Raw genomic sequence first — 10,132 nt, forward strand, 5'->3', positions numbered from 1 at the left:
GCGACTTGACGTACCGGCCCCGGGCCGCGTTCGGCTCGAGAGCCGAAGGCGGCCCGAGGTACACCAGGAGCCGAAGCAGCTCGACCGCAGGGTGCAATTTAGCGGGGACACGGGTCGCCTATGCTGGCCCACAGCGCGCTCCATCTCCTCCTGCTTTATCTAGTAGGCAGATGTACACATGATTCCCGGAGTTATTGCCCTTTCGGGCAGAGATATGATTCTCAGAGGACGTAATATGTTAGTGTCGGAGAGAAACGATGTATGTGGAATGTGGAGCACTGATTCGCAAAGGTGGTTTATCTGCGGGAATAAATGCCAGTGAAGTGCGGTACTTACGTGGTACTTTGCAGTCCAGCAGGAGAGTCCGGAGGGTTCGCATTTGGACCACTTTCCGCGGTGGTCGCCGACGCTTTGGCAGGGTGACGGGCAGGTGGAGGCAACCCCAAAGGTTCCTCAGGCAGTTCTTGATGAACGGGGCCACCTGCAGGTGCAAGTAAGAGCTCCGAGTTATTCACACGGCAGCAACTGCAAGATGTCGCCGACACACGCTACCGAACCAACCCTACCTCGTACATCTCGACCTCCTCGGCTGCGGCCGCCTCCTCCCGAACGACGTAGTACGTGTCGTTGAGAATGACGATGAACATGTTGTAGAGCACGAACACGACGAAGAAGATGAAGGCCATGTAGAAGAGCGGGCCGAGGAAGCGGTTGGTCGTGGCCAAGGACTGGTAGTCGAGCTGGCCGGTGATGACTTCAATGAGGACGAACAGAGAGTTCCGAAAGGTGCGGAAGACGTAGAGGTCGGTGCCGAACACGAGGTAGGCCAGCATGCTGAACGAGCACATGAGGATGGCGAACATGAAGGAGAACGACACCATGTTGGGCAGCGAGCGGTACAGCGTGGAGGTGAGCTTGGAGTGGCGTCCAAAGTCGCTGAGGAACAGCAAGCGGCCGCAGGACAGGAACAGCAGCAGGATCACCACGTAGCGGTACTCGTCGTAGCTGTAGCGCTCCGTCAGCAGGTCCACGAACTCGTCGGAGCGCAGGGCCGCCAGGGCGCGGTCCGAGTCCGGGTCCAGGGAGCGGCAGCTGCCCGTCAAGATGTAGGTATGTTATAGCGAAAGACAGAACGAGGTGAAGAGGGAGATAGTATGGGTGCATAGGTGCCCAGAGTTCTCAGAGAGTCTAACTTTCTCACGATGCCCATGATGCTGACGACGACGCCTACGACGGTGGCCGTCAAGTGCATGTCGTGCGCAATGCCGGTCACGTAGTCCCACCACCCGCACGCGGCGAGCTCGGCGGCCTGCATCAACCCGGTCCATAGCGACAACACCAGCAGCAGCACCTGTGACGTCACCTGGCAGTGCTCGTCCTGGAGCAGTTTGAGTGTGTTCACCGACACCCTGGAAAAGGCGCTAACTTGAAAAAGAAATCATGAAAGCAGATGATACAAGTTTGAGACCTTCCCGAGGGGAAGTATGCCTTTATTCGACCTTATTTAGTCGTCAGGAACCATTCAGCTCAGCTCCCCAAAGAGATAAACGTGCCTTCTTAGAAATAATCTTGACAAGATGCCTCTGCCCCCGAAACCACCCAATTTGTGCGTATTAAAACTTTGGATGCCCCACTGCTACCATACCACCGGTCCCATCTCTACCCCCGTCCGTCCCGTCCGTGTAGGTGTCAAGGGGTTTCGGTTTCAACTTAGCTGATTGTGAGACAGGGTGGTCTGCTATTGCCAGCCTGTTGGTAGTAAGTGCCCCTGACAGTTGGCTGATTGAGGCAGGGTAGTCTGCTATTGCCAGCCTGTTGGCAGTAAGTGCCCTTGAGAGTTAGTTAGTGCCCCATGCCCCACGTGCCCCACCCCAGCATTCCCTTGCAGTTACACCTGTTTACTAGTTTCAGTGTCACATGCATTATCTGCTTTTAAAAAACGCACTGACAATGTCTCAAAGTGTCTGGGGCAAGTGCGTCTGAGCAAATGCACTCGACAATTAATTACGCTCGAAAAAAAAGGAAAGCCGCCGCTAGTGACGTCGCGCACATCACTCGCTCGCCCTTTATCAGCGGCCCAGCCAGCTGCCGATAACGCGCTCGGCGGAGTGGCCGAAAAGTATCAAATGCCAACGAAAACGAGCCTTTGTCGCGCGGCGCGCATTCCTGACTGCACCTGGGGAGCAGGCCGGCGGTGGGGGGGATCTCGATGTACAGGTTGACGAGCACGAACACGTTCTGGTCCGGGTTGTAGAGGTTGATGTCGACGAACAGCATGCGGGTCGCCTCGTCGAGCCAGCGCCCGTCGCGGAGCTCTTCCAGCAGCGCGACGGCCTGCCATGCGGGGTAGGGCGGGAGCGTGGGTCAGGGCCAGCACACTGCCTCTTGCGAGCTGGGGCGGAGGGAGCGCCCTGCCCACCTTGTCGTGATCCTTGGGCAGGTCCGCGTAGAAGCCCCCGCCGCCGTACGTCTCCACCTCCCCGTAGAAGTAGCCTCCTCCCAGGCTCTGAGGACTGCTCCACTCCCAGGCCGTGGCCGTCGGCCCGCTGCTCGAGCCGAAGCTCCCCTTGTTCTCGTTGTCGTACGTGTACGGCCCGTAGCATTCGGCGAACACGCTGTCGAAAACCTGCGCGCATAATTAGGTCGAGTAGAGGGCCATAGGCCATAGGGTGGCGGCGGTGCAAGGAGGGGGAGGGGTGACTCACCTCGCGCATGCTGCATGTGCCAGAGCGGACGCGGACCTGCCTCAGGCGCACCGCCCCCAGGAGCCGGTTGGAGACGAGGACCCTCGGCGCGGGGGTCGCGAAGGCGGGCAGGATGCACGCGTGCAGCCAGTCCCACACCATGGGGATGGTCGCGATGCCGGAGTAGTCCGGGAGCAGCAGGCCAATCTGCCGCTCCTCCTCGGGCGAAGAGGTGTTGCTCGGCGCGAACCTGCGACGGCGGGGGTGTCAGATGGTTAATGGTTAATGAGGAACGTCGTTGAAGTCACGGTGACAGTCGAGGCTCAAACTTCTCCTTGGGCAAGGGCGAGACGTGGGGAGTGCCGCCAGAAATAGTGCCTTATTAATTAACATTGAATCGACGTCAATACGACATTGACCAATATCGCGTTTCTGGCTGATGGAAGACCATGCACAGGCGGACTATGGTACAAATTGTCCACCAGTCATCCCATCAGGCGGTTTCATAAGGAGGTGTCTACCACAATATCACTACCCCGAGTTGACGCGAGGTATAGTCGATCGAGAAACGTTCTCTGGGTGACGCCGACGCTCCAGCACCCGGGCGCTGTGGGTGGGCCCCCGTCTTCACACAGCCGCTCGGCGGGTTGGCCTACCCAGCGTGTCGCAGGCGCTGTCATTCTTTGCGTTGTCGTTGTGGGTGTGGGTACACCTATAGACTTATAGAGTGAGAAGTAGGGAGATGCGTGCGTCCCCACACCCTCACCCCCGAACCACACGGAAAATGTAATAAAAACATCGCTCCGGGCCCCAAGATCCTCAAGAATGGGCGTTTTGGGAGAGGGCGGGCAGGGTTGCTTACATTCTCTTCGTGAGGAGGGACCCCACGGCGGCGTTATCGAAGTAAAACTCGGACCCTTGCCAAACCTCCACGATGTGGCAGAGGCAGACTATGATGCCGATGTTGACCAGGCCGTCCCTCGCGGTGAGCCACAGGGCGAGGGCTTCGTCCTCGAGTTCGAGGGCCTGAGCGCGCCGGGAGAGCGATGAACACAGCCAGTCTCTGAGCCGCATCCTTCTTCCAATAACGCAGAGCAGATATATTAACTAATGAAGTAACCTATCCCCACGGCCGCAGGAGACACACAACAATCAGTTTGTTTGGATCGTGTGGTTTGGGACGTGTTTGACAGTTGTCAGTACTACTGACAGTGTTTTATGTTTTCTATGTTGGCAATATGCCGGAGATAATAAAATGCCGATCGAGCGATGCCGAGAAAAACATGTAAACATGTCATTTAAAGCCGATGAAGAAGGGACAGCCGCGAATGTTATCAGACAAATTAATGCCAAAAATGCCAAAATTGTCGCATTTCTTGTGGTCATTGGGTTCTGCTTTTACCATGGCATTCTTCACGTTCGTTACGGTGAGTTAACAAGCGCGGTTACGCCCATTTGAAAACGTAACCTACAAACGTTTTCGTTATTTATCTCAATTTTTTCTTTTAACTTAAGTTTTATAATACTGAAGGGGGAATTTGCGCACATGGTATCTTTTCTGGAATCTGTTTTCCTGCTAGGGCATTTCACATGCTTAATTGACTCATGCCATTTTATATTAATGTGTGTATTTGGTTTCAGGAATAGATTCCTGTAAGTGGCTATTGACCGATGGGCGTTATAAAGGGGACATGGAATGGCAGCCCTACGGATGTATGATGCATCAGTACTCTGTCAAGTGCGTACAGCCTCTTATCGTACCATGGGTTGCTTTTGTTAATGTTTGACCACAATGTAGTTACGAGTTTGGAGATGTGATAAACTGCTTAAAATTTCCAGGGATACACGGAGATGTTTTCGTTACCTTTCATTCTGGGGTAGAAGAAATCACTTCGTCTTCATTGGAGACACTCAAGTACAACTTCATTATCGTGCTTTGCTCCACCAATTAGCAGGACACAAAAAGTCAGAGGCTGCCTTTTGGTCCCAAGCCAAGTCAAACCAAACACTTGATGTGTTGCCTCAAAGTGACCATGCATTTCATGATTCTTTGCTTGGCTTACATTTAGAGTACATGTGGCAGCCCTACCTCACGGACAATGTCACAAAGCATATTAGGAATTGGGTGGTATGAAGATAACATAACACTGTCCAGTCTTTTTATTGTGGTTGTAATTTCCTTTTTTTAAATTGCTTTACACTACTCTTATTTTTTCAGAAGGAAGGTGACCCTAATGTAATAATCATTGGGATGGGATCATGGACAATCAAAAGTTCTATTAATTTTGAACATTCACTGAACCAATTTGCTGTCAACCTTACTAGACTTGCACAGGTAATTATTTAGCCTGGCTCTTGTTAATACAAGATTTTGTTTTTACTCTTAACTCATGAAATGGTTCTTAGGCTCTGTCTCTCAGAAGAGAAGGTAAATCAAGGATTCTTTGGGTTCCAATCCCCCCCATTAAGGAATCCACGGAACCAGATACTACAGGATCACTTCAACGATTATCTAACAAGCACATCGATCAGTTGAACAAGGCTGCTGTTGAGGTAATAAATAAGATTCTGTACTATATTAAATATGAGCTTACCAAACTGACAATGGCCAAACATATTAGATAGCGCTTTTATGCTGATGTCAACAGATTTTGGAACATAGTGGGGCTCAAGTTTGGTGGAGCTTAAGGCTGCTTGCTCAAGGACGTCTTGATGAAAGCTTTGGCGAAGCTTATCCTGGGTACCATACCCTTTCACAAACTACTCAAATTCTTCTTAATGCATACTGTAATGATCATATGAATTTTAAAGATGGCACTTGCTGTTGGAGTGCAGAGCCTTATACTTCATTGCAAGTTGTTACTTATGCCTCCTTATTTGTCTGGTAAGTTTGCATGGCATGGCTGTTTTATGCCATGAGAAAGGCGGCCTTATCTCATGGTTTTACAACTAATGGTAGTGTGGTTGGCAATACAACAGAGGCTTTATCTCTATTTCAGTATGTCCATTGCCATAGCCATGGTGCTGTACCGATCTTACAAAGGGGTTTATTGCAAGTCTAACATTAAATATGCTCCTCTGTCAACAAATTTGGATTTACCAGGAAGTGGCAATCCTATTTTAAACTCTAACTCTGGCCTTGACTTGCTTCCTATGTTCTTTGCTTTATCAAAACTACTTCTGATAATGGTTTTCTTCTACTTATGTGACAGGTAGGGATTTTTCATTGGACTCTTTTTGATTTCAATTACTATCTAACTATGAAAAAAAATAATCTTATATCTTTAGCCTTTTTACACCACTAAATTTAAAACATGTTACAGAACAAGTTTCTTCATGAAGGAAAACAAATATTATTCTCCCATGAGTTTTTGGCTTCCTCTTGCATATATGGTGGTTTTGGGACTTTTTTTTACTGAGGAAAGTCGCTACACCAAAGTGTTACACCGAGAGCAGACTGATGAATGGAAAGGTAGTGTGAAGCAAATATTTTGTTCAAAGTTAATAAACGGATAGCCAATTTTGAAAGTTAACTCTGTTTTTGAAACTTTCCCAAACTTTATCAGGTTGGATGCAGCTTACAGTAATGATTTTCCATATGACTAATGCTAAAGTTGTTTTGCCAATTTATATGCACATTCGTGTGCTGGCTTCATCATACTTATTTCTTTCTGGATTTGGACATTTTTGTTATTTTTGGCAAAGAGGTGAAGCTGGTATTGTTCGATTCTTTCAGGTTAGTAAATATCTATCTATGTTAAGGATACAGTGCTTAAGTAGGATAATGTAGACAATGATTTGATTGAATCTTTTAGTTTGTCTTACTTTTATCTGTTAATGTTTACTAACTTTTCTAAAAATATTTGCAGGTTTTATTCCGGCTAAATTTTTTATCAATTGTATTGTGTCTGGCCATGAATCGACCCTATCAATTTTACTTTTTCATTCCTCTCGTATCATGGTGGGTGTTGACAATATTTGTGTGGTTAGCCCTACCACCAAGAGTTTCAGCTATGTCATCTGATGGGAACCCCCTTCAGTTTCTTTCTCTTGTTTTGAAATTTGTGGGGCTCATAAGTATAATTACTATCCTTTATATGTCTGAGGTAAGAACGCCACAGTATGAATATCTTGCATATTTTTAAGTTAATCTGTGGGGTTTACTGCTAAGAGGTTTTTATCAATCACCACTCTCCAACAGGTCTTTTTTGAAAAAGTATTTGTGACGCGTCCTTGGAAAGCCCTATTTGTTACTACTGATGATGACATTCATGAGTGGTGGAGTAGATGGAAGCTAGACAGATATAGGTAATCTCTCTTCACCCTAGGTTTAATCTCTTACTCTAAAAATCTAAATGGATTGGTGGTCATGTTATTTTTGGTTTTCAGTGTATCGTACGGAATGATGTATGCTCTGGGTCTGTTTCTTGCACAACGCCATCAGCTACTAGATGACAGAAACCATAGCAATTTGATGTCTCCACGCCTCTCACTTTTGGCAGTTCTAGCAGCATTTTGCGGTCTTGGTGGATATATAGGGTTTTCAATTCTTTGTCATAATCCTGATGAGTGTAATGAGATACATCCGTATATTACATTTATCCCTGTATGTTTTCCTCTAATTTCTTCTTTTTATAAAGTTCACTCTCTGTATTGGTGTTGTGTCATTTTCTTAATTTGTTATATTTTTCAGATCATCAGTTTTATAACGCTTCGTAATATTTCTGGAATACTGCGCACCCGCTACTCAACTTTCTTTGCTTGGTTTGGCAAAATATCGTTGGAGTTATATGTTTGCCAGTATCACATCTGGTTAGCGGCAGATGCTAATGGAGTGTTAGTTTTAGTATCTGGATACCCAGCTTTAAATGCTATTGTGACATCATTCATTTATGTTTGTGTTGCCCATGAGGTAGGACAAAAATATTACTTTCTTTATTCAACTACCTACGTGTGTCTTCGCTTTTGAAAAATAATGTATCTAATTTTCAGGCTCATGAAATCACCAAAGTACTGATGCCATACTTTGTTCCATCTGACTGGCAGAAAGTTTTGAGGAATGCTCTTCTGTTTACTCTTGTACTAGTTCCAATTGGTATACATGATGGTATGTTCTGACTGAGACCTACCTAATATAGGATTATTTTTTGAACTAAATTGAAAATACCTACCAAAGCTAATTCTATCCATCTGAATCCCAGTCAATTATGTATTTCTGTTGCTCTAAGTTGTAAAGAAGAGTGGAGGCAGCTGAAATGTAAGCTTCTAGGATAACAATGGCATATTTTGATATTTTTTTACTTATGTTAGACAAACTTATTTAGTGGTAAGTTGAAGTCTTGACCAATGTGTGATAAATAGGAAGTTAATGTTAGTTAATTGAATCTATCTGAAAATCATTGTAAATATCTCTGTACAAACCAAGAGTCATGGTACTCTTTCACTGCTCACATTCATCTTCTGGTCATTGTGAATGTGTACTGAGGATTGAAGGCTGGCTGACTTCTGCAACATCCTTACTCTAGGGGATCAAAATCTCCTGCATTCAACTTACTCCCATTATATTTGAAAAAATAGCAATAGTTTTGTTTCTGTTTTCATGTGAAGCCTTATAGGTATACTGATCTCAATCTTTATTGTCATTGCTATTGTACTCGTGTTGTGACTTACATTTTTATGTTGAAGTATTTTAGAGAGTATCTTGAAGTTTGGCATAAGCTGGTTATGTCTGTACTATGTGAGTATGTGATGTGGAAGAATGGATGAATTGGTTTGCTAACCAGTCTTGTATCAGCTTCAAAGAAGCTACACTTTCATTTTGATGTAGCAATATTTTTGTGTCTGGCCTTGTCTGTCTGATAACGGATAATACCAAAAAATCTCTTTACCAAAACTTTATTTTACATTTCTATTGAATATTACTTTTGTGTGGTTTTTGCCACTTTCAGTTTAGGACTCAGTTTTTCTTGTGTTATTGGCTGTTATAAAATTGTACTTGTACTGTCATTTTACTTTTATAGATAAAATTGCAGATACCAGATTACAGATTGACTTATAAATTTGATCTCTTCGATCAGGATTTACACACCATAGCTGACTTTCCAAAGACTTTTGTAAAAATGTAACTATTAATTAAAGGAATATGTACATATCCTAAAAAATACAGTATGAAAACAGCATTAGATCCTAAAAACCAGGCAGATTTCTTAATTGAAATTGATCTTAATTGTACCTTTATTGTCGGTGTCTTTAAATGTTAAGGTTAATCACCCTTTCATTAAAAAGAGCTTTAGATATTCGAATATGCTCAAAACCGAATTGTTCCAAGTCTCAAAATAATTAAGTCTCCAAATTTGTATCTGTTTAGTCTGACCACTCTGCAAATCTAAATACATCAGTTTCTGGTTAAAACTGGTAAACAAAAGTTTGACCCTTGAACCAGGTGAGCTTAACACCTCAAAGCCCAGGTGGGGTTGCAAACACATCTTATTGTGGCCATATGTTAATGTTGTCCGGCAGTTGAAAGTGTAGAACATCAAAGTTTGTTTTTTTTGTAAAAATGATGTTTACTTTTCTTTCCTAAAAATTTGGTGTTCTTTTTGTTCAAGTGCTGTATAAAAACTATGCTCAGCCATTGGGGTTATTTATTGTCATGCTTTCATGCACCTAAATTTGAAGTGAAGACAACATCGTTATTAATATTTCAAAACTTGTCTTTATACTTTCTTACAACGCATTTTCTACCATTAATTTTTCCAAAGAACTTTTATATGCCTTGTACTTTTTTCTATTTGTGTGCGTTTTTATATCTAGTGATAGACCAACCATAGCTTTATTAAGGATTGATGTGATAAATGTAAAGACCATTTTCTGTTTCAAAATACTACCTTAAAAGAGTTTTGGCAAACTTTCTTATATTCCCTAGGACTAGTCACAGTAACAGTTAATATACTTGTTTGTTTGCCCACAGTCATTAGATTTTATTATTTTTCTGTAAATGCTTGTTTAATAAATCTATTTTTTAAAGTAGACTGTCACCCTTATGCATGCACAACTTGTTGTGTACCTCTGTACTTTACCCACTTTACTGCAACCTGTGATTTTCAAGTTTGTTAGTGGTTAGTTATCATGTTATGTTAAGTAACTTCGCATCTTAAAAATCAAATTTTAGTATTTTTACACATTATTTTATTGCTCACGCATTGTATTATCTTGTTTGCAATCTGAATAATAAAAACAAGTTATCAGAATCAGTCCATTTGTGGTTCTCTGTCAAAATAAAAACCCTCTTACTTCCGAGAAGGAATCACTTACAGCTGGTTTGCGGGGGAAGAAGAGAAGGGAGGGAACTCGGTTCTCGCGAGAATCCTTTAACTTCTCGGGTCTGGCTTCACGGAAGGGTGGGTGACGGCGCGACTCTCGCGACTCCCCAGCCTATCCCCCCCCCC

General features: G+C 44.4%; 2 protein-coding genes across 6 annotated transcripts in view; one reads left to right on the top strand and one right to left on the bottom strand.

The window, feature by feature from the left end:
* Nucleotides 1–3,758, bottom strand: part of LOC113203766 (polycystic kidney disease 2-like 1 protein) — a 34,655-nt gene extending 30,897 nt beyond the window's left edge. Inside the window, exons 1-5 of one of the 4 annotated variants that reach the window (XM_052272595.1) lie at nt 2,177–2,413; nt 1,194–1,409; nt 567–1,092; nt 337–481; nt 7–159 (exon numbers count right to left, since the gene is read on the bottom strand). In XM_052272595.1, coding sequence (XP_052128555.1) covers nt 119–159; nt 337–481; nt 567–1,092; nt 1,194–1,409; nt 2,177–2,277 — 1,029 coding nt within the window. In that variant the 5' untranslated portion in view covers nt 2,278–2,413 and the 3' untranslated portion in view covers nt 7–118. Of the gene's footprint in view, nt 1–6; nt 160–336; nt 482–566; nt 1,093–1,193; nt 1,410–2,176; nt 2,627–2,705; nt 2,935–3,546 lie in introns of those variants that run through there. The other 3 variants (XM_052272594.1, XM_052272591.1, XM_052272593.1) reach the window with 3 other exon arrangements.
* Nucleotides 3,759–3,793: 35 nt separating this feature from the next.
* Nucleotides 3,794–9,940, top strand: LOC113203765 (N-acetylneuraminate 9-O-acetyltransferase). 2 transcript variants are annotated; one of them, XM_026418616.2, is made up of 14 exons: nt 3,794–4,111; nt 4,326–4,422; nt 4,524–4,812; nt 4,906–5,019; nt 5,091–5,237; nt 5,333–5,568; nt 5,684–5,896; nt 6,008–6,156; nt 6,251–6,420; nt 6,554–6,790; nt 6,886–6,992; nt 7,074–7,290; nt 7,378–7,596; nt 7,677–9,940. In XM_026418616.2, the coding sequence occupies exons 1-14, from the start codon at nt 3,940–3,942 to the stop codon at nt 7,800–7,802; spliced, it is 2,493 nt and encodes an 830-aa protein (XP_026274401.1). In that variant the 5' UTR covers nt 3,794–3,939; the 3' UTR covers nt 7,803–9,940. The 2 variants fall into 2 exon arrangements, with proteins under 2 accessions (XP_026274401.1, XP_026274400.1); XM_026418615.2 differs by having other exon boundaries at nt 3,796–4,111; nt 4,903–5,019.
* Nucleotides 9,941–10,132: the final 192 nt, after the last annotated feature.

The sequence above is a fragment of the Frankliniella occidentalis genome, unplaced genomic scaffold (genome assembly GCF_000697945.3).
Source record: "Frankliniella occidentalis isolate FOCC.00 unplaced genomic scaffold, Focc_3.1 Scaffold212, whole genome shotgun sequence".
NCBI classification, from domain to species: Eukaryota; Metazoa; Arthropoda; class Insecta; order Thysanoptera; family Thripidae; genus Frankliniella; species Frankliniella occidentalis.